This window comes from Malaclemys terrapin, chromosome 3, assembly GCF_027887155.1.
Source record: "Malaclemys terrapin pileata isolate rMalTer1 chromosome 3, rMalTer1.hap1, whole genome shotgun sequence".
NCBI lineage: Eukaryota > Metazoa > Chordata > Testudines > Emydidae > Malaclemys > Malaclemys terrapin.
The window spans coordinates 5420547-5444750 of record NC_071507.1 but is presented as its reverse complement, the minus strand read 5'-3'; the positions used below and the strand labels follow the sequence as shown (position 1 = coordinate 5444750).

Here is a 24204-nt window from a genome sequence, read left to right as displayed (position 1 = left end):
TATTTACTTTACATATAACAATAGTTTAGTTATATAGTATAGACTTATAGAAAGAGACCTTCTAAAAAGGTTAAAATGTATTACTGGCACGCGACACCATAAATTAGAGTGAATAAATGAAGACTCAGCACACCACTTCTGAAAGGTTGCCGACCCCTGCTTTAAAGCCTTGTTTCAATAAAGTACATAAGCGCATGTTTAAAATTAAGTAAATGTAAGGCTTTTAATGCATTTTATTCAGCAAAACACAATCATGACATTTAAACACATGCATAAGCAATTTGCTGAATCAGGACCTAATGCTGTTATGTTCATAAAAGTTACTGTGCAATATTTTTCCATTTTACACAGTATTCTTGTCCTAAGTGTTTTCAAGTATTTTTTTTTTTAGTACTGGTTACCCATACAGTGCCTTGCATTTTTAAAATTAATGTAGAAACAGTAAATACTAACATACTGGGTGGGTATTAGCTCTGTTTCTTGAGTGGAAAAATAGACAATTACTTTTCCAAGACCACAGAGTAAATTAATATAGACCTAAGATTAAAACTCAGGGAGCAACTGCCTTCTGATGCCTTGCTCAGGCCACAATGCCTTCCTCTTACTCTTTGGGGGGGAGGGGGAGGAAATATTTTTCTGCTGTTGCCATTGAAGAGCTAAAACAGCTATACAATAGCTAACATGACTCTGTTCTGCCTCATGTATAAACTTAATAGCTAAACTCCTACTGCAGATTCTTTTATTAGTGTTAACATAAGTAGCAGAAAACGTAGCTTGATTTTCAGATTACAGGTTGAAAATGAAGTGTTGCAAGTTAGGAAAAAAACAATATACAAGTCAAAAGATAAGAGACTGAAAATTCCAGATTGCCCAAACTCCCATTTCATAATTTTTTTTTTCAGATTACAGACACACATTAAGATGACCAAGTGTTTTTGTAATTGTTTATAATCCTAGTTTATTGGCATTTAAAATATAGATGCATGTAAAACAAAAGATGGAGTGTTTCACTGATCCTTGCTCTGTAAGAAGGAAGATCTGTATGTAGGAGTTAAGAACAACCTTAATTAAATTTCATTTTAACTTTTGTATTGAAGAGTCTTCTTTTCTTCCTCGTTCTAGAAAATAATCCCCATTTCTAATGCCATTTTGAGTATAAAGTCACCACTGGAGAAGTAGTTCCCAGCTGAAGACAATAATTCACTTCTGGACTAACATCAAAGAAAGAGAAATTGCAGTCTCAAAATTGCTTTTTTAGCAATACTAACAAAACTAAAACAGAGAAATCAATTACAGCTGCTATATGATCAGCACTTCTGAAAATCAGACTACCTTTTTAGGTAGCTACAAATGGATTTAGAAACCTAATTTTAGACAGCCATTGCTATCTGGGACTTCAGGGGCAGATTAGGATTATACTGTGTGATATGGCTTCTGGAGTACATTACGAGCAATTTCATTTTCTGTTCATACAGTTGAGATTCATTCACTCCAATAGGGACGTTTCCTTCCATCCAAATGCACTTAAACAGCTGCTCTAATCAAATTAAAATTATCCCTGAAATAATCTTATCCAGCACAGTTCCATTCCTCTTAATTTTTGCTTAAACTAGGATGGTTTTAATTTAATTATTTGGTTAATCTCTCTGCCACACCCGGTGTGAAAGGCAGGGACCATAGACCAAGTGCTGACTGGGGGTTTGCTGCTATATGTAGAACAAGATGCTCCATTGATTTTAAACAAAACAAATCTAGACATACCAACAGTTCAGCCCTGCATTTAACACAGTCACACACCCAGATCTCTCTCTTGTATTTTCTTTGTATCAAGATCAAGTATTGCTGTCAAAATGGCTGCCCCAATTTTTAAAAAAAAATGAGTACAGGCTAAATAGCTCTTATTACCAGTCTCGTAAATTTAAACTCTTTTTGAGGTTTCATATTGACATGGAAGAGGACGACTCCATCTGTTCTTGTCAGGACACACATCCCCACTATTAGCGCCTTGACTTACACATTTTTAAGCATTCATATTACCCCTCAGAAACAGCCAACATGTAATAGAATTTACTTTGCTTCAGCAAGCCTTCCCTCATATCCCATGACTACTTGCTTTGCATAAGAGCCTCTGTCATAGGATAGGAGGGAAAGTCCTTCCTGGATCAGTAAGTGGTTAAAAGAATGGAAACAATGAGTAACAATAAATGGTCAGTTTTCAGAATGGAGAGAGGTAAATATCAATGTCACCCAAGAATCTGCACTGGGGCCAGCCCTGTTCAACATATTCACAAATTACCTGAACAAAGGGGTAAACAGTGAGGTGGCAAAATGTGCAGACGATATAAAGTTACTCAAGATAGTGAAGTCCAAAGCAGATTGCGAAGAGCTACAAAAGGATCTCACAAAACTGGGCAACAGGGCAACAAAACGGCAGATGAAATTCAAAGTAATGCATATTGGAAACAATTCCAAATATACATACAAAATGATGGGGTCTAAATTAGCTGTTACCACTCAAGAAAAAGATCTTGGAGTCATTGTGGATAGTTCTCTGAAAACATCCGCTCAGTGTGCAGCAGAAGTAAAAAAAACTAACAATGTTACGAACCATTACAAAAGGGGTAGATAAGACAGAAAATATCAATAATGCCACTAAATAAATCCATGGTATGCCCACATCTTGAATACTGTGTGCAGTTCTGGTTGCCACATCTGAATGAGAAGACATTAAAAAGACTGGGACAGTTCAGCTTGGAAAAAGGAGACGATTAAGGGGGGATACGATAGAAGTCTATAAAATCATGAATGATATGGAAAAAGTGAATAAAGAGATGTTATTTAGCCCTTCACATAACACAAGAACCCGGGGGTACCTGACGAAATTAATAAGCAGCAGGTTCAAAACAAACAGAAGGAAGTACTACTTCACACAACACACAGTCAACCCATGGAACTCTTTGCCAGCAAATGTTGTGAAGGCCAAAAGTATAACTGCATTCAGAAAAGAATTAGATAAACTAATGAAGGATAGGTCCATCAACGGTTATTGGCCAAGCTGGTCAAGGATGCAACTCCATGGTCTAGGTGTCCTTAAACTTCAATCAGAAGCTGGGAGTGGATGACAAGGGATGAATCACTCGATAATTGCTCTGTTCTGTTCATGCCCTCTGAGGCCTTGGCTATACTTGGGAATTCACAGCGCTGCCGCGGCAGCGCTGTGAAGCGCGAGTGTAGTTGCGCCGCCAGCGCTGCAAGAGCTCTCTTGCAGCGCTGTATGTACTCCACCTCTCCAAGGGGAGCGTGCAGCACTGCAGGCGCTGATTACACTGGCGCTTTACAGCGCTGCGCTCGGGGGGGGGGTGCGTTTTCACACCCCTGAGCACAGCAAGTTGCAGCGCTGTACAGCACCAGTGTAGCCAAGGCCTAAAGTATCCAGCATTGGCCACTGTTGGAAGACAGGATACTGGGCTAGATGGACCATTGTCTGACCCAGTATGACTTATGTTCTTAATTTAAAGACTGGATAAAAGTGAAGTCTTATGCTTCCTACATAGACAAAAGGAGTTTTTTCCCCATCAATGTAGTTAATCCATCTCTCTGAGACGCAGCAGCTAGGTCAACAGAAGAATTCTTCTGTCAACCTAGTTGTGTCTACACCAGGGTGTTATAGGTTGACCGAACTATGGCTCTCAGGGTGTGAAATTTCTCAAAGTCCCAAGCAACATACCTTTGTTGATTTAATTTTTAAGTCTAGACTGGGCCTACACCACTTACAAGCCTATGTCTCATTGAAAGTCAATGGGACTTAGAAACTTTCTAAATTTTATCCTTAATTCATTACAGCATACACACTATTATACGATTCTGAATATTTCTAAAAAGGAATTATCGACACATTCAGACCCTAGGCTCAAAGCTCTTCATCTTTCACTGCTGCCTGCAAGGCTGAATCCTGACCCTACTTCTTTGTCTTCAAGCATTCTGCAATCTGCCACTGTCAGTCCTCTAAATTCTCCTCAGAATCATTTCCTTATATTTTAGCTCTGTCTTCTCAGGCAGTCCCAGAGAATGAAGCACCTTTTCTCCTTTTAGGTTTCACACACTGAAAATCTTGCTGTAATAGGTAAAATGAGTTTATAGGGAAAATCCCATTTACATTTTTGTTCTCTTTGCCTTAATTCTTCTGTTGCTTTCCTGACTCAAAGTTTCAGTGAAGTCTTCAAAGACTTTGATTTTATGCCCTCAGGAAAAAAAAAGTCCTTTTTGCTCTTACATCTCCTGTGAGTCACAGGATTCTCTCATCTGATAGTAGTGCATCTTAATAATTACATCTCTAGGACAACTTCCAGTTTTTGGAGTGAGGGAGAAACCAGTCTTAGAGCTCCATCAATAGCTACTTCTGCTTTAAATTCAGTGCATTTTAAAGCTTTGCACTTGCAGAGGAGGTTTCCTTTATTCAAAAATTTTCAGAAACTCTTTATTGTCATATTATTTCCGCACTAAGTCAAGTCATTTCTTGCCGTCTCTTTTTCAGCTGCTTGATCTAAGGAGTGAAGATTCAGGACTGCATCAGTAGCTTCTCCAACTCCAGGTTCCACAGTGCGCTTACCCTCTAACCAAGCTGGACAATTTTAAATATTTTTCAGGGCTGGGAGTTTAGTTTTAATACTGCTTGGATAGCTTTAGTTCCAAGGGAAATAACTGTATATCAGTTTAACTGCTGGAAGTCTGTGCTTGTTTTTTCATTTTTAACTTTCACTCAAAGTTGCAGATCTTCAGAGGGTGGCAAGCTATCACTGTGTTAAATACTTAAGTGGAGGGACCATATTTTAGGGAATGGGAACTGGGGAGGTTGTTAATGGAAGCAGATTCTGTAGCCACTAACTCAAAGTTCAAGTTCAAACTGTCATCCTCAGTGGGTCCACCTGACAGGCTCAGGATCTACAACTGTTAAGATTTAGGCCTGGTCTACACTTAAAAGTTAGGTTGACATAACTACGGCACTCCCAGGTTTGAAAATATTCACACCCCTGAGCACCATAATTATGCCAACCTAACCCCTGGAATAGACATAGGTAGGCCAACAGAAAATCACATTCCATTCCCATAGAAGGCATCTACTCCTGTATGTTGCTACAGTGGAACAGCTGCATTGACATAGCTGAGCCATTGTAGTGCCTGCATTAACAAACACGGGCCTGAATTATCAACAGGATTTCTGAATAAGGTATATATAGATAATCATAGTTCCATCAAAAAATAAATCCAGGCAGGTCAATCAGCTGGTAGACATTCCACTTCTGACCAAGAAGATTGATTTGAGGATGCATTTTAATTCCAGAACCAGTAGGGTCATTCCAATTTCTCCTGTGACACAACCTACATTCAAATGAAGTTATGGGCTTCCTATGATTTTGTAAAGAATTCAGCATGTCCATCGGAGTACTTTACACTGGTATATTTAGCCTCTTTTCACTTCCTTGAAGTGAATATGCAGTGCGTATGATGTCTCTCCACCTGAAGTCCTAGAAAAAGGTGATCTTAGTAGAGTTATTTGAGAGTTTTTTTAATCCGTGCTAGCTGCAGGATCTTATCCATATCCCAGGAATTGAGAAGAACAATAATTCACATCTCAAAGCTGTTGTTTCATGCTGTTTACAGTCAGTCATTAAAACTAACTTTTTGCATGCCAAAGTAATTTTCACCCAAACAAAGCCTCAAAACTTCTTCCTCCCTCATTGGTCTCCATAGATCTTGATAGCCTTAACGCAATCTTCTGTTACATGTTTGTACAGTTCCTTGCATAATGGGCCATGATTGGGGCTCCTAAGTGCTACTGTGATACGAACAATAAATATATCGTAGACCAGACATCCTTATCAAAATTCACACATCAGAATTTCCTCTTTCCTCCCTCACCAACAGTTGAGAGGCACTTCCAAATGAATCAAGCATCCCATTTCCCCCCTTCCTTCAGCAATTTAGTTCCCCTGGCATGATTTTTCCTCACCTGCCTTCACTCCCTTAAGCTGTGTTCACACTAGAAAAAAAGATGTGTTAAATGACAAGTTAAAATACAAATTGCCTTGTCTACCCCCGGGGACAATCCGAGCATGCTAGTTTTCCATTTCTAATCATACTTGCAACTATTTAAAAAAAAATTACATTTTAGTTAAAATAAAAAAATCTCATCCCTGTGTGAATTCCAAATTATACCTGTTTCCTTCAGTTAAGAAGATATATACATTTTTTAAACTTTTAAACTCGTTAGCACTGCAGAATCAATATAAGCTACTGGCAAGTGTACTCTCTTCTTTGGTGGTTTGCACAAAGTCATTAACACTGTTAGCTAAGTCCAAATACAGAGTCTCTATTTCAGAAGGTGATGTGCAAGACTGATAGACACATGCTGGCTTTTACATCTCAGCTTGAGTTTGCACGGCTGTTTGAAAACCATCTCTTTTTTCTGTGAAGTGCAAAAATTAGATCCAGTTGTTACTGATGCTTTGTCTGCACTGGAGAACTGAACCGTTTGTAATTAGTCATTTTCTGCACCAATTGAGACACAAACAATTCAGTGCATCCACATTAGGTATGCTGATCAGTTATCTTTCACCCAGGCATCCATATTGGCATTGCCTTAAATCATTTCATCTCAAATGCCTTAGGAGTACTTATCTTCAACACAGAGGGGTGTCAGGATCCAGTTATTTGTTAGATCTTTCTCTAGGCACCTTCCCCAGGCCCTGTGAGGGATAGAAATGGGGTGTGGGAGAGGAATGGACAGCACAGCTAAGCTGTCTTGGACCCCTCCCCAGCCCTACTTCTCTAAGGAAAGGACATACCTCTGCTAATGGCCCCACCAGCCAATGAACCACAGTTAGTTTGCTAGCTAAGGACCAAAATAGGGGGGCCCTAGTGAAGAAAAAGGGATATATCTAAGGGATAGAAAATGCAGTTTTGTGGCCAATAATCATTACTCAGGGGAAGCCCTCATCTGTCTCTGCTACACTGCTCTCAGAGGGTACATCCGAATTGTTTCACCAACTGAGGATATGAGCGGGGGGGGAACTTGTAGAGGTTGAGGGCCTTTCTGGAGGGGAAATGGGGGGAGATGATTGGGGGCAGAGAGGAGACTCTTCGGTGGTGAACCAAAAGGTGGTTTGCCAACTGAGGCAGCTATTGAGAGATAGTTCCTTTATCCACACTGACACAAATAGTTGAGGCAGGAATAACAAAATCAGTTGTTAACCCCCAGAAACAGTGTGTGAGAAATGTTCCTTAGAACTGAATCACTTGTATGTGGATGTTTTACACCTTTCAATTGAGTAAAGGGGAACAAATATTACTGAGCATGGTAAGTTTTTATACTGTATAGAAGGCCAGAGACACAATGTGGAATTCCAAATACTGTGATGGTGGGAGCTTTAGAAATGTGTAGCAATATTTTTTGTTTTCAAACACAAACTTAAGAGTAAGACTGCACAGAGATCTGTGTTGAAAAACTCCACTAGCTAGGCTGAAGGGCGCCTTTAGCTCAAATTTATGTTTTAACTTGCCTTTTTGTTTTTCATTTTCTTCCCGCTGTGAAATCCCTTTTCACATGGTACTTCACTGAAGTTCTAAGAGCGTGTCACTGTAACACTGGGTATCATGAGCTATGAAGAATCTCTGGGTATCTGAAATCCTAGAATAAAGCACTCAGAGAACTTTAGTGAAGCAGGAACTGAAAGGTGGATTTTGGAAGGGAAAGGAGAAAGACATTTTAAAATGCAAGATAAGACTTATTCTGCTGCTGAATACTTTCCTAAAGCCTAGTGGAGACATTCAGCAGTCAAGTCTGTGCTCCCCACAATTTTCATTTCAGCTTGCATTTCATCAGTATGGACAGGAAAATATTTGTTGGTGGTTCAACAAGATAGAAATGTACACAGAAAACATGATTCAAATTGAAGGGATAACTTACAACGTTATTCTAATTTGTTTTTAGCTATTTCATCTCTAATTATAAATCATACCTTTCTACCAGCAAGCAAACCCTCAACCCCTTAATGTGCTGAAGCATTCTTATTCACACTTTAAAAAATTAGAAGTTTTGATTGGCAGGTTAAATTTAATTTTTCTCCTGGTCTGACGTAGCTACCGCAACATAAAGGGTGTTCAGTGCTTTGAAAAAGCATAGATGAAAAGAGTACGTAGGGAATTCTTAACTGCAGAAAGTTAAAGGATTTATAATATCTTTAGAAATAATGCATCACTTTTACACCATAAATGTCATCTCATTCAAGGCACTGGCAGAGGCAACACTATTAGACACAGTACCCCCAACAATACAAATTAACATACAGAAAATTTATCTCCAAATTGTGTGTTTTATATTTCTACAATATTTATGGTCTAAAATAATTTAAATGTGATTTTTAGTTACATTTTTCATTAGCATTCATCAGAAAGCCTAAAAGGCTGAAGTCAAGAGATTTTAAAAAATCCTTTATTCTGATTGGAAGAAACTGACTAATACAATATATAATAGTGATTATAGGCCAGAAGAGTCTAGAACTAGGCTCCATATAATGTTGCAAGATAAAATAGCTTTTATTTTCATTTTGAATTTCTTAGGTCTCGATATTACTCAAGCTCATGGTATTCATGTATCATAATACAGAGTTTATTTCTGAATATTTATTTAAAAAAGTAGTAATAGTAAATACAGGGCCTGAATCTCTACTGACTTGCAACTTATATAGTCAGGGCCGGTGCAACCCATTAGGCGACCTAGGCGGTCGCCTAGGGCACTAACATTTGCGGGGCAGCGACCACGGCGGCCAGATCTTCGGCCGCCCCGGTCGTTGGCGGTATTTTGGGGACAGGACCTTCTGCCGCCTCTGTCAGGGGCGGTATTTCAGGTGGGACCTTCCGCCGCCTAGGGCGGCGAAAAAGCTGGTGGTGCTCCTGTATATAGTCACTGACACTCGTGCAAAATGGGAATAAAATACTACCACCATTTTGATTTGTGCATATTAAATTTACTCTGCACAGCTGTATATGACTACGCAAGGAATGAAGCAGTGAAGAATAAGTTTTGTAGGTCTCATTGTGGAGTAAACAGTGTAATAAGATAACTTACTTCAAAAAGAAACAGAATGGAGTCCAGCTCCTCCCTTTGTGATTTATTCCCTGCAATACAGAAAACAATATTTGATATCAAAATAACATGGTTTGTTGTTCTATAATAGCAAGAAAGCATAAAAAGGAACAGAATGATTTTTTTATTTAAGTGAACTGAAAGGCTTTGAGCCAGTACAGAAAGGTATATCCCCATATTGCAGTATATTTAACAGTTAACAATATATAACATCTAAGGCCCCAATCCTGCAAACTCGTATCTTCACGCTTAACTTAAAGCACATGCATAGTTCCACCGAAGAACCTTTATGTTAAAGTCAAAGGAACTATTCATGTGATTAAAATTGAGCACATGCGTATTTGCAGGATCGGGGACTTAATTATTCCGAAACAAAATATATAAACATAAACAGTGCTTAATTTTTGTGCCAGGCATAATCTATATTAAAGTTATCATTAAAGTCTTTAAATAGCTTTCAGTTAATAAAAAGAATGTATTTAAACATATATATTTTAAAAACGTGTTTTTTTAAATTATCCATCTGAAGACTAGTTAATCCTTCCCTTCCCTGATAAGGCCTTGTCTACACACATGTTGTACTAATTTAAATTGGTTTTTAAAATGGATTTAGTTATATCAGTGCAAATTCAAAACCTACATGAACACACTTATCAGTTTAAAACCAGTTATATTGGATTAGTGGGGGTTGTGCATTTACCAACGCAAACTAAACAGATTTAAGTCAACTTAAAACTGATTTGTGAGTGTCCACACAGGATTTTTCACGGATTTAACTAAATTGCTTTAAAAATCTCACCTTTAGTTGACGTGGTGCAACTCTTTGTGCAAACTACACCTATGTTATAAACAATAGCAAATTGCCATTTCTACATGCACCATAGAATTTGAAAAAATGCCCATCAATTTTCTGAACGTTCCAACTGCACTGTATTCAGGGTCCTGCTGAACTTCCTGCACAGTGTGCATACAATACACACACAGAGCTAGCGCTCCAAGCAAGATAAGCAAAAACAATCTCATCCCTCAAAATATTCTTTGGCCTATAGAAAGACCCAATGTGATGGGAGCCAGGAGACCATAAAACCTAGTCTCACTGCTTCTATCAACTAGTGTTAATAATTCTGTTAATTTCACACCCCTGTTGGGCAAGGATTCATATTCCCTTGTTAGGAAGCAGAAAAATATCATGTGAGAGCTGGAGAACTCCTGTTCAAATCCCTTCTCCTCACTGGAGGGAGAAATTGAACCAAGGTCTCCTACATCCCAGGTAAGTACCTTAAAACTCTGGGTTAAAGGTTATAAGGGAGGCCCTTGCTGCCTCTGGCTCCTCCTCCTCCATCCCAATCCCCAGTCATTTTCCACGGAATTAGGTGCTGAAGCCATCTTACTCCAGGAGAGTGTTCATGGCTGTGGATCTCAAGCAGAGATAGGAATCTCCCTGCAGCCTGGACTTCGGCACCTAACTCTGTTGGAGGGGCTTACGACACCTTCCTCGTTGGCATCACCCATTAGGTAGCTTAGGCAGTTCCCCACCTAGCAGGCTGGCTTTTTTGGATGCCATTCTCAGGTTCCTATCTCCTCCTATTCATTGTACAGGGAGCTTAGGTGCCCAATTCAGGCTTTGTGGATCCCATTTTTGTTCAGTGATTTTCTAGGCATCTAAAAGTTAGGAATTGCAACACTTAAGTCTCTTTATGGATCTGAGCTGAGAAGTTATGGGGGTTCTGAAAACTCCCTGTCAGCAATCGGTCATACCACTCTGAGTCTGGTGTCATATGAAGCATATTTTAGAAATAATATTAGAGCATATTGCAAATATCTTTCTTCATTCTTTACAGGTCTTATTTTCCACATTTAATTCATAGTTTCAGTGAAGTTTCATAAAAACCTCTGATTTGTAGATATGGGTAAAATTGTTCATTGCTAGGTGGAAAGTCAAACACATAATGGTCAATGGATTTTAAATTAGTAGTAGTTAAGCCAGCAATATCCCCATATCTACAAGTGTTTTTGAAATGCTTTGTTCTAGGTCAGGGGTGGGCAAACTACGGTCCGCAGGCCAGATCCGGCCCGTCAGGGCTTTGGATCCGGCCCGCGGGATTGCCACCCCCATGGTGCCACAGGGCTAAGGCAGATTCCCTGCCTGCCCTTGCCCCGCACCGCTCCCAGAAGCGGTCGGCACCACGTCCCTGTGGCCCCTGGGAGAGGAGGGGCACAGAGGGCTCTGCATGCTGCCCTCGCCTGTGGGTGCCTCCTCCAAAGCTCCCATTGGCCACGGTTCCCCGTTCCAGGCCAATGGGAGCTGTGGGGGGAAGTACCCACAGGGAAGGGCAGCACGCAGAGTCCTCTGCCCACCCCCAGAGGCCGCAGGGTCGTGGTGCCGTCCGCTTCCGGGAGCGTAGCAGGGCCAGGGCAAGCAGGGAGCCTGCCTTAGCCCAGCTGCGTGCCACTGCCACCCCGGAGCCACTCAAGGTAAACTGTGCCAGGCCAAAGCCCACACCCCAAACCCCTCCTGCACTCTGCACCCCAACCCCCTGCCCTGAGCCCCCTGCTGCACCCCTGCTGCACCCCAACCCCCTAACGTACCCTGCACTCCTCCTGCACCCCAACCCCCTGCCCTGAGCCCCCGCCATACTCGCACCCCTCCTGCACCCCAACCCCTTGCCTTGAGCCCCCAACCCCTTGCCCTCAGCCCCCTCCCACACCCCAATCCCCTGAGCCCCCTCATATACCCCACACTCCCTCCCACACCCCAACCCCCTGCCCCAGCCCTACATTCATGGCCCTGCATGCAATTTCCCCACCCAGATGTGGCCCTCGGGCCAAAAAGTTTGCCCACCCCTGTTCTAGGTAATGATTTTTGCATGTACCTATAACAGTTTCTATTGATCGTTCTAAGCAGCTTTCCTTTGTTTAAGATTTATAAATCCAAATTCTTAGAAAAAAAAATCAGAAGTTGAAGGGAATGCTCATAAATTGCTTTAACAAGTTACTTTTTCTGGCTTGAGTTTACAAAATGAAGCTTAAGTACCTGAAAACTTAAAATGTAACAGTATTGATGCTAAGGGTACATAAAATATTATAATGTTTGGAACTATGAAAGCATTATGAATTCAGCAAGGTATGGAAGACGTACCAATTAGAGTGTGTGTTTATTGGAATGCTTTTAAAACTGGTTAAGAACACGTGAGGTTTATGAAAAAATCACGGCAAAACTGTAGGACAGGACAGATTACCTTTTTGTTTCAAGCTATTTTCCAGTGTTATGAAATTTTCATAGAAGATAAAATAAATTTGAGAATAGTTGATCTCAAAAAATTGCTTCAGGTCAGTTCCATCCACAATATCTGAAAAATTAAGAAAAAGTATAAGTTAAGACACTAACTTACAAACAGCAGAAGTATGAAGCCTGTATTTTCCCCATACAAAAATAAAAAGTTACCATGAAAAATCTACTGTTAATGTAGCAATAACCGAACTGTCACATTATTTTCTATAAAATATTTAACATTAAATTTATACTGCACTACTAATGTTCAAAAGTGGATATTTATACTCTCTTCCATTTCCCTTTACGAAAGGGAGCTGACGAAAAACAGATATTTTCAAGAAAACAGTTCCCAATATTTCAAGCACAAGTTTTGTCCTATCATTTACAAATAAAAATAACAAACAACAACAATGGCCAGACACAAAGGTGCCACAGGACCCTCTGTTGCTTTTTACAGATTCAGACTAACACGGCTACCCCTCTGATACATGGCCAGACACACATACTTATACATGCATTTGTAGTAAACAAACAGAGAACCAGCAAGATGTATAACTGGCCACCTACATGTGCAAAAAGAATTGTAAGTAAAACTGCAGTGATTGCAAATACAAATTATGCATGGACATTACTCCATGTATAGTTATGAAAACCTAAAAGAGGCCACCAGAATTAATTTGGTGCACCAGACGATTGTGTGCACCAGATTTCTGAGAAGAACGTGCAAACGTCTATTAATAATATTCGCTAGTCAAATTCTGCTGCAAAGCCAGCATGGAAGCTCACCGATATAACATCACATTACATTATGGAGGTTCCTGGTTGTGACTCTATTGTTAGGGTTGTACTCAGAAATGGGCTTAGAATGGATCATAAATGCCTGTTTTTCTCTAGACATAGATGGCCAATCTGTACAAAATTGCACAGTGGGCTAGTTTCTATATCCTTTGAATTTTCTGTGCTATCTTTATTTGATTTCTCCTCAAAATTTTTTTTACTGGGAAGAATTAACTTGGACACCGGCTGACACTTTTCTTGGTAGTCCTACTGATCTTTTATGAACAATAGCAACACTAAACCTGGTACAGAGAGCACTCTGAGGAGATCTGGTGCATCAGATAGTTTTCTTTAAAATTAAATATATATATATATATATGGATGTTTCTTACTGAGATATCAAATTTTGAGCATACCTTAATATCAGCAAGATCACATTTTACAACAGTAAAATTAGTTTACTATATTTTTGCAGAATCAATATGTTTATATTTTGTTTCAAAAGCAACTTTATAATCAAATATGTTTAGCAAGTCAAAGCATACAGTACATTCACAATAGTAAAAAAAATATATCTAATTTATTATCCTAGTAAGTGGTCTCATTTTCAGAAATACAGAGCACCCAGATCTCCTATTAAGTCAACATGTACTCAACACCTCAAAGTCATACAGCTAAGTAAGTGGTCCATATTTGAAAGTGTTGGCTTCAATCTCTTTGTGCCTCTGCTTTCTCATCTGTTGAATGGAAAGAATATTCCCTTACCCCACAAGGGAATTAATGCTTGTTTGGCATTATATAAATATTAGGTTCCCCCCCAACAGCATAGAGAAACAGAACAAGCATCCCTCTGTGTATCATAGTTCTGCCAGCTTCCACAAATGATCTTTTCATCAAGCAATTCTTCTGTGACACAAACATGTCTACCCTGCATTAGTTCATCATGAACCTAACAGAAAAACTGATATCACCATAACCTTTATCATCTATTTACGCAGAACTACCGCTTAACTATATAATAAGATTCCAGGATTGCTGACCTATGTGTCACTCTAAGGTAGGGATAGTCAGTAGGCAGACTGCAAGCCAAATCCAGACTGCCAGATGCTTTGGAAGTGATCCCAAAATCTTTTTATTTACTTACTATCATAACTGTTAATTTTTTTGTATTTTCTTCTCTGGAGTCTGGACCTTGACTACACCTTTACCAAGAAATTTGGACCTTGACAAAAAATTAATTCACTACCCTTGCTCTAACGCCTAGCAGGTCTGTAGAGTCAACATGAAGTGACAAAAACAGCTAAAAGCATGGTTGAGTGCTCATTTTGTTCAGAATATCACCAGATTCAATCATCACTGTAATATGCATCCTTTTAGCACCCAATTTTTAAAGTCAAAATGGCTGAGAATTTATGAACTACACCTGTGCAGTATACTGCTACAGTAAGGGCTTGTCTACACTAGCAATTTACAGCGCTGCAACTTTCTCGCTCAGGGGGGTGAAAAAACATCCCCCTGAGCACAGCAAGTTCCAGCGCTGTAAAGCACCAGTGTAGACAGTGCACCAGTGCTGGGAGCTGCGTCCCTCATGGAGGTGGGTTTTTTAGAGCCCTGGGAGAGCTCTCTCCCAGCCCAGCATCACAACCACACAAGGCACTTTAAAGCGTTGCCGCAGCAGCTCGTTAGCATTGCCAGCGTAGACTAGCCCTAAGGCATGTAACTAAGCCATGCCAAGAGTCCTAGACCACTGGTTCTCAACCGGGGGTCCATAGCTCCCTGGGAGTCCGCGAGCCAGTTTCGAGGGTTCTGCCAAAATAAACCGGGCTTCAGCCCTGAGTGCCGCACCCCCTCCATCCCTTGACTCACTTCAGTGGGCCACCCAGCCTGTCTGGGCTAGGTGAGGGAGGGAGCACTACCAAAACTTGCAGTGTCACTGCAGAAGAGAGATCTCCCCCTGCCTTCAGAAGAAGTTCCCTCTCAGCCAGCCACTGACTCCACAAGCAGACAGCAGCTAGCCAAGGAGACATACCACTGCTCTGCCCTGCTACATCAGCACTTCAGGGAGCAGAACCCAATAGAAGGCAAAAATCGGGGGGAGCATGTGACCTCACGTGACCCCTCCCCATGCATCACCTCTGGTTGGAGGGCCGCAGGTTTGACTATTTAAGTTTAGGGGGCCCCTGGGTAAAAGAAGGTTGAGAAGCTTTGAGAAGTAACTCCACAGCTAATATACATGCAACAGTTTCATTGATTGTGTAAGGGGGAATGCACAAATGGTGGATTACTTGGCTCAACTGCCATAGTTCTTCAAAACCAATCACACAACCAGCACACACAAGAACCCCAAATGCAGATAGCGAAACACGCGCCTCATTTGCCACAAGCACAAATCAACACAAAATCTCCCAGCACATCACACCCTCACTCACCCTCACTCATATTTACCGTAAAACCATACGTTTGAGTGGCAAAGACACTGGTCATCACTAGTATGCAATAAGGCACTAGTATACACTTGTCTAAAAATCATGGTCAGGGAGGATTGATTTAAATCAAAATTATTTAAATCACTGTTTTAAATTACCAAGCTGGAAACCTTTGTTTAAATAATTGATCTATACTGGTTTTGCATTTGTATTCTTTAGTTATTTTCCTAAAGTAAGATTCCGTATAGCAGACTGGTATAACAACTAAAATATGTTAATTTGATACTAAATATAGACGTTACCCTAAATTTTGTACTTTTTGCTTACCAGGACAATACACTTTATCTATGCACATGTATTTCAGCAATTATATAGCTAAACATATATTTGTTCAGCTTCTTCATTTTTTACTTGTTTTTATATGTTAGAAAATGGTGAATGACATTAATTTACTAGATACTTTTTACTCGTGTGTCAAACTGCTTCTGAATGGAAACTGGAATCCAATTAAAAAGCCAAAAAAGCATTAAGATTATTTAACTAGAACAAACAAAGCTACCTTAAAGGGCTGCATACATAAGAAGCAAATAAGTTTATTAAAACATTTTTGTATTTAAAACGTATTTATTAAACATAGGAACTACTACATGTAGTTAATGAATTGCCATATTGCTTCAGATCACTATCGGTCGAATTTTTCAACAGCACCTCAAGATTCAGATAGTTGAAAATCTCACCAGGCATCTTTTTGCAACCTTAAGTGCCTAAATACCTTTGAAAATTTGGTCCCATGTCCTCTAAGTTTTTAGAATTAGCTCTCATCCTCTCTCACCTGGTTATAGTTTATAGACTGGAAGAAAATCTTGCCTGCTATTTTAACTCCCAAACGGTTTGTCAACTTTGAATGAATTAGTTCAAATGAAGAAAATACTCTCTCTGATGTGCTCACTAAGCTGAAATCAAAAGCAATTAAGGCAGTGGTTCTCAAACCTCTGTGGTGGTGACCCCTTTCACATAGCAAGCCTCTAAGTGCACCTCCCCCGCCCCCCATAAATTAAAAACACTTTTTTATACATTTAACACCATTATAAATGCTGGAAGCAAAGCGGGGCTTGGGGTGGAGGCCGACAGCTCACGACCCCCCCATGTAATAACCTCGCAACCCGCTCAGGGAACCCTTGAATTAAGGCAAACCCCTTCTGCACAACAAAAACTGGAAGTACAGTACTTATATTTGGAAAAATGTAAATACCAGCATTTGCCGCATTGTAAAGATTGAAAATCGTATACTTAATGCAGTGCATGACATTGTGGCATACTTATAAAGCTTGAGTTAACCTCAAAAGTTTGAGATGTTTCACTCCGATTCCGTATGTAATCCAAAAAAAAGCAGCAGCACTCCTTAACTCATTAAAATTTGAGGAATTGCTGATGCAGCATCTTGTCTATTTATGTTATTTCAAATTTAATTTTAAGCAGATTAATTTTATATATATACACACACATGTATATATATTTTTTCAACAAGATTTTTATTTAATCAATTTTTATCCACTCTGGTCATGGTAGGCCAAACCCAACAAGTCTATCTAACAATGCACTGGGAATAACAGCACGGTAGATAATGCATGTTCTGTTGTCCCATGTCTCTCTCTATTGTGGTGTCATTTCTCAAGGGGCCATTCCTTATTTTAATCCAAGTTATAGAGACTAATTGGCAAAAGACAGCTCCACAACATTGTACAATTTCAGAATGTAAAAAAATAGTTTTTGTTGACTTGCTATTTGTACATTTTGAAGGGCCAGGTTTTTTGTTGTTTTTTTTTAAAGTCTGTACTATGAAAGTGATCTACCCATGGAAAGTGTTTTATGTGCCAATTGTTTCCTACAAATACAGGTCTTGAATTTGCAAACTAAATGTTTTGTTCCTCTCTCTGAATGCCTTCTGTTAAATACAACAGCTAGTAGAAAACAAGACTTCCATTTACAGGATTTCACATGAAAGAGATGAGATCATAAAAAACTTTCCCTTCTATTCATGGGGGAGCGAAGGGTGGAATGCCTAATCAAAAATAAACTCATTAACAACGGGGTAGATAACCACTCACAAAATTATTGTTATTCTGCGATAAGCATACATTTGTATAGCTACATCCTTTTCCTTCCAAGCTATTTTGTTCCTGAAATTCTCTTGCAGAGTACAGAGAAACAATTTGCAACTTTGAATGACAAAAGGTCAAATGGGCACTCAACAGCAACACTCTCTTTTTACTGCAGCAGTGGCAGCCAGTTCCAGTATAATTAAGGTTCTGCTGAAATTCTGCACACAAGTTGTCAGTTCTGGTGCAAATGATCAATTGATGTAAACAAAATTCTGAGCACTCGTGTGTGTAAGATCACTGGATTTCCTTATTCTGTTGCACCCAATGAAAAATTATGTCTGTCCTCCTCCACACGGTGCACCCTCACAGCAAGGAGAGGAATACAGAGACAGATTCTACCAGCATAGGTGGAATCTTACACTGCAGAATGGAGCTCTCTCAGATGGAGAGAAGAGGGGAAAAAAAACGAGTGAGCCAAATACATAAGGCTTGTCTGGTGGCAGAACTTCCTCAATCTTGCAAGTCCATGCCAACATGAGTTGGAAGCTCCAGGGACGCAGAGACTTCCATTTCTTTCTAGTGAAACTTTCCTAGCCAAATGAAGCAGCAGTGTCAATGGTATTTTTTAACTTTTCAGGCTTCTTCTTCCCCCTCAGTTTCTGTGGTTCTGCCCACTTCCCTGTTCAATTTGGTCTACTATTCATTTAAAACCCTGTTTTTCAGTAGTAGTACCTATGGTTATCACAGATTGAGCCTTTGTCATTTCTGGGTGTCAAAGATGAATAGAGACTGCTTCTCAATGAAGCTGATTATGAAGAGTTGTGCAGAAGACCCAGAACAGAGACATAAAATCATTGTCACGGCCACATTTCAATCAAGGCACCAGACATAGCACCTGAAGGATCAAGCGCTATAGTCTCTTCTTCAATTTCAATTCTGAATGAAACTTTAAGTATCTTATTTGATCTTTAAGAATACAGCTGATAGGGGCGCTGCCGGTCCACCCTGGTTCCAAGCCCCCCATCAGCTAACTGCAATGGGCTGCTCTTCCTGCAAGCAGTAGATAAAGCAGGCGGCTGCCAAATGATGTTAGAAGGGAGCATTACACAACTTTAAACGAGCATGTTCCCTAATTGATCAGCAACGTTACAACGAAACAACTTTAACCGGGACGACTTTACGTGAGGAGTTACTGTACAAATGGGCTCGAGTTTCTGTACTGCGGCCAAACATAAAATAGGGATAATAATTCTTACTCACCTTTGTAAAGTATTTAAGATCTACAAATGAAAAAATACTAGGTAACTGGAAAGCATTATCATTAGCCACATTTTTCAGATGGTGTAACTGTGGAAGCAGAGAAAGAACTGACAGGAAGGGGATTGCAATGCATGACAGTTTGTTAGCAAGAGTCAGGCTAACTGTAACCCTAATAACGCGAGATTTGTAGAAGCGAGGATTGTATGAAGCGAGTGGGAAAGAACTGTGTGAGAAGTTGTTGCGACCTTGTGTAGATAATGTGTAGAAAATATTGTATGTAGACTAGAGTCAAAACAAGTGAGAAAAATAAGATATCAAGATGGCCTATGTATAAACAAAATGCAGCTGTTACATTTCATTACAGACAATAATAAGCATAAAGGCTTGCTGTAATTGTTTACCTGGAGAGAGACCTGTTTAGCTCTCTCCCTCTACACAATTGCTTGGGAAAATAAAGTATCTGACTTGCTGTACCCAAACAAGAAGTGAGAACTCTGTTATTCTCCAACATAACCAAGGGACAGAAGTACATTGACTTGCCTAGGAGGCTTTAGCTGTGAAAAAAAATGTGCGTTCTAGTTTTGGATCTGACAATTTGCTGATTAAACAACATTTGAAATGAAGTTAGACTATGCTCCACATGCATGTTTTGGTAATTTAGCCACCTAAAGAGTATATCTTGTCAGGTGTGTATCAAATGAGACAGGCTTTGAAGGAATCATTTTCAGCTCTCTTAGTTTAATCTGGTGATCCATCCTATCCCACTTCTTTATATTTCCTATTGTGCAGATAAAGGAAAACACTAAAACCAAAAGTAAATGTTTAAAACAAAACAGACACTATGAAATTCCAAAACCTTTACAAAGACCAAAACAAAAACAAAAAAACAGCAACTTTGTTTCAAACAACAATTAGGGCTGTTAAATAACAATGTAGTTTCTTATCACATTATTTAGAAAAACCAAACAGTGGAAATGAAAAATTAAGGACCTCAAATCTTACACTGCACATAATAAGAAAGTGTTTATTTGTTAAGTATAAAGAAATGCATATACTCACAACAACCTTCACTCTGATCTAAAAATACTATTCTTTTACCAGTAAACACACAAAACCCTTTTAAAAAAAAATTGAATTTTATATTTGAGATTAATGACACCTGTTGCCCTGCTTCTAATGCAAGTTCACATATATACATTATTTTACTAATCACTAATGGTTATCACCTTAATATTAAAATGTCAAAATTTATTCCCGCAACACAACAATTATAAGTACTTTACAAAAAAATTCAAATGTCAGTTGATAAATATTAGCTAATAATAGTTCCCATTTAAGACTATCCCTTGAAAGAAAACTTTACTGAAATCAAGATAGCAAAAAATCTTTTAAAAATACAGCAAACCATGGGTTGGAGTTAGGGTTGTGCTGTGATGAAGTTTCTTTATATGGATGAGAATGCGTTCATCTAGGCAGTATTTTTTTTTTAATTCTTAACTATTAATTTCTTTGCTTTATAAGCTTGGATTTTGTGATTGACAGTGTAGTTTACTCTTAGCAACTGTCACTCTTTTTAAAATTACATAAACTTATTTTCTATTAAATTTCTAGCCTAAGCGTAGCTTGTTAAGTTATTTAGGTCGATATAAAGAGTAACCAGCCCCCCTGTAATAATGTTACCTACTTATCGTATGAACCAAGATGCATGTTTTCATGTTCATGGCTGAGTGAGAATCAAATGTAATCAAAGAATGACTAAGCAAACAAGCAAAAAGTTTACAAGAATTTGGTTACTTTGGTTTGTTTTTTATTTTTAATATTATCAACTCTCTATATATTGATAAACAGAACATGTTCAGAATTTACAGAAAGTCACAAGACTGTATTTGGGCAAAATCTTTTATTTCAAAGAACTAAAGTGATCAGGAAATAATCAATGGACTGTAAATATTTCTTCTATATTGCCTTTTATCAAGGACATCTTCATAGCATAGATCAGGGGTAGGCAACCTATGGCACGCGTGCCAAAGGCAGCACACAAGCCGATTTTCAGTGGCACTCACACTGCCCGGGTCCTGGCCACCAGTCCGGGGGGGTCTGCATTTTAATTTAATTTTAAATGAAGCTTCTTAAACATTTTAAAAACCTTATTTACTTTACATACAACAACAGTTTAGTCATATATTATAGACTTACAGAAAGAGGCCTTCTAAAAACGTTAAAATGTATTACTGGCACGCAAAACTTTAAATTAGAGTGAATAAATGAAGACTCAGCACACCACTTCTGAAAGGTTGCTGAACCCTGGCATAGATTGACTCCATACAACTGATATGACACAACAAGAAATTAACCCTGTAAGGGCTGTTTTGGATTTTATTATTTTAAGTGACTAGGAAGAAAAACGTTGGGCTTGTTCTCCAGAGTGGATTGATTTAAATCAAAGTTATTTAAATCACCATTTTAAATCATGATTTAAGTCACAAGCATGAAACCTCCATTTAAATATGTTGATTTTGTTCTGTAATTGTATTTTTAGTTATTTTCCTAAAGAAAGTTGACTCACGTTGGTTGGTATAACCACTAAAACACGTTCATATGCAACTAAATATAACCTTTACTTTAAATTTGGTACTTTTTTGCTAACCAAAACGATACACTAAAACTATAAACATTTATTTAAGCATCTAGACAGCTGAATACATATTTATTCAGATTCTTCATTTTTACATTTTTATGATGTTAGAAAATAGTGGATGACATTTATGTACAAGATTATTAATTTTTTACTCATGGTTTGTTTCAAGCTAGATTTGGAAAGGAAATTGGAATGCAATTAAAAATGCACAAAAGAGCATTTTAAAATTAGTTCTTTATTAGTTAAATAAAGTACCTTAAAGTGTTGGGTACATGTATAAAATAAGTTTATCAAAACATATTTTGTACTTAAAGCTAACTGATTTACTAAACAATTAATATTATCTATAGTGAATTGAACTAATTGCTTCAATATTTTAGAACTAGTAGATCTCATCCTCTCAGACCTCTTCATTATTCATAGCTTGAAAGAGGAAAACAAGTTTTTCTACCTCTTCAATTCCCAACTGGTGTCTCAACTTTGAATAAGCTAGCTACTGAACTAAACTAGTTCAATGAACTGAAATGAAGAAAATATTCTCTCTGTACCTGCAGAACAGGCTACTGCTGTCAAAAGCTGGTCTTAGCACTTCAGCAAGTTCTGGTTCCAGGTGCTTAGCCACCACTTCAGTGGTTTGACTTTCTTTAAAACTTTGGCAACAAACCTGTACTGATTGAATATTTTTATTTTATTTAAATTTAAATTATTTTAATAGATTATAGTAAGTTAGGCCTTAATGTAGATTATCAAATTCATATTTAATTTTAAAAATTTTTAAATAAGTTATTTAATTTTAAAAAGCCTTCAAGTTTTATTTACCCTGTTGTTCTGTCAATCTCCACCTAACCCACGTTCGCATAATACTCACAGGTTAATTGAATAAAGTATTCCATCAAAATATCGCTAAAGTGATTTGAATAACTGATTTATATTTCACTTCAATTAGAAATAATCTTTTTACATTTCCTGGAACATCCTGAAAGGTTTTACCCATCCTATTGTGTTCTTTTCTACTAATAGTTTGGACTACAGCGAAGACATCCTGAATTCTGATTTTATAAAGCAGCCATTTCTTTTTATCCTAATAGAATTTAAGAGATTTGCTTAAATGTATGTAAGAGACATTAATCATAACAGTATCAGCTGCAACATTTACAATTAAAACAGAAAATGGGATGGAGACTATCCCCTTGCTTAAGTTTTCCCTCAGTATACATTACTCAATAGATTTTATTTGGAAAAGAAGTTTTTCTTGATTATTATATAGTATAGCTACAATTAAGAATGACATAAAAATCAATTGCTTTGATTAACTTATATGAAACTAAGGTCGTTTTTTTTAAACCACAAAAATGAAACTGAGAAACAAACAAAAGCAGTTTTTTTCCCATTCTCTGAAAATGCTCACACACTCAAACGGAGACAATTCCCTTTTTGGGAGGAGTTGGGGGAAAGAAAGAGAAAAAGATTTCAAAGCAATTTTTAAAACTAACTCCTTCTTGTGATGAGAGACTATGATGTGTCCACTGAGGTCCCCCTTCCCAGTCTTCTTGTGGCATCCTTGTGCCATCTTTCATCTATAAGTTGTATGGGGCAATGGAGGTCTTTTTTATAACTTGTGCATTCAGTGCCTAACAAGATGGGTCCCTGATTTGGGGTCTTTACATGCCACCATAACAGAAATAAATAAATCAGAGATGCTTAGCAAGTGTGTCCTCAGAGCCTGGGAGCAGAAGTCCCTTGGCTTTTAAGAGCCCTGCCCTGACCAGAGCAACTGGATTTCAGCCATGGACTCATTCACTGAATGGCAGAAAGTGAGACAGACAGACCCAGAGCTGCTGTGACACCTTTCAATCCCCTTTTATTGGTGCCTGCTCTCAGGATACAATATTCAGCACCCAGTAGGACAAAGTCCTGCAGTGGGGAGGAATAATCCAGTGGGGAGGGGAAAGAGTATTTAGCAAGCCAGCTGACAGCTCCTCACACCCCACACAGAATCCTTTAGTTTAAAGCCCCCAAGGTCTGCACCCTGTCTGTTGCCACCCCACCCCGACTCACCCAGCAGCGCTTTGAGGTGCTTGAGGCGGGTCAGGACGTCCTTCTTCGGGTCCAGAGCTTTCTGTGTAGATTTCTTGACATCGGCATGGCTCCTTCTGGAGAACATCCCGCAGGGGCAGACACTCCCTGACGGCTGAGATGGGGGATCAGAGACTCCCTGATGCTTGGGGGGTAAATGGGGGGTGCACCCGCTGCCGTGGGGGGATGGGGGGAAGAGCGCCCCTGTTAAGTGGGGGAGGGGAGGGGGGCTGGAGATGTGCTGGGGGAAGGGAGCAGCACCCCCCTGCTGAGGGGGGCAGGAGAGACCCCTGTTCGGTGGGGGAGGGGGCTGGAGAGCTCTTCTGCGGGGATGGGGGCAGCACCCCCCGCTGCTGTATGTCTGAGGAGGGGGGAGGGGAGAGGTTCCCTGCTGGAGAGGCCGGAGAGCTGTTACTACGCTGGGGGGGAGGCTCCCTGCTGCGCCTCGCGCTGCGCTCCGCTCTCACTCCCCGGGGTGGGCGTGTAAACACGGAACTGACCGGACG

At 39.3% G+C, this 24204-nt stretch overlaps 1 protein-coding gene across 2 annotated transcripts in view; it reads right to left on the bottom strand.

Moving 5' to 3' along the window:
* The window catches only part of RALGAPA2 (Ral GTPase activating protein catalytic subunit alpha 2), a 271768-nt gene extending 247906 nt beyond the window's left edge, over positions 1-23862 (bottom strand). For both annotated transcript variants that reach the window (XM_054021951.1, XM_054021952.1), the window contains exons 1-3: positions 23681-23862; positions 12385-12495; positions 9128-9177 (exon numbers count right to left, since the gene is read on the bottom strand). In XM_054021951.1, coding sequence (XP_053877926.1) covers positions 9128-9177; positions 12385-12495; positions 23681-23786 — 267 coding nt within the window. In that variant the 5' untranslated portion in view covers positions 23787-23862. The remainder of the gene's footprint in view (positions 1-9127; positions 9178-12384; positions 12496-23680) is intronic.
* Between the last annotated feature and the right edge of the window lie 342 nt (positions 23863-24204).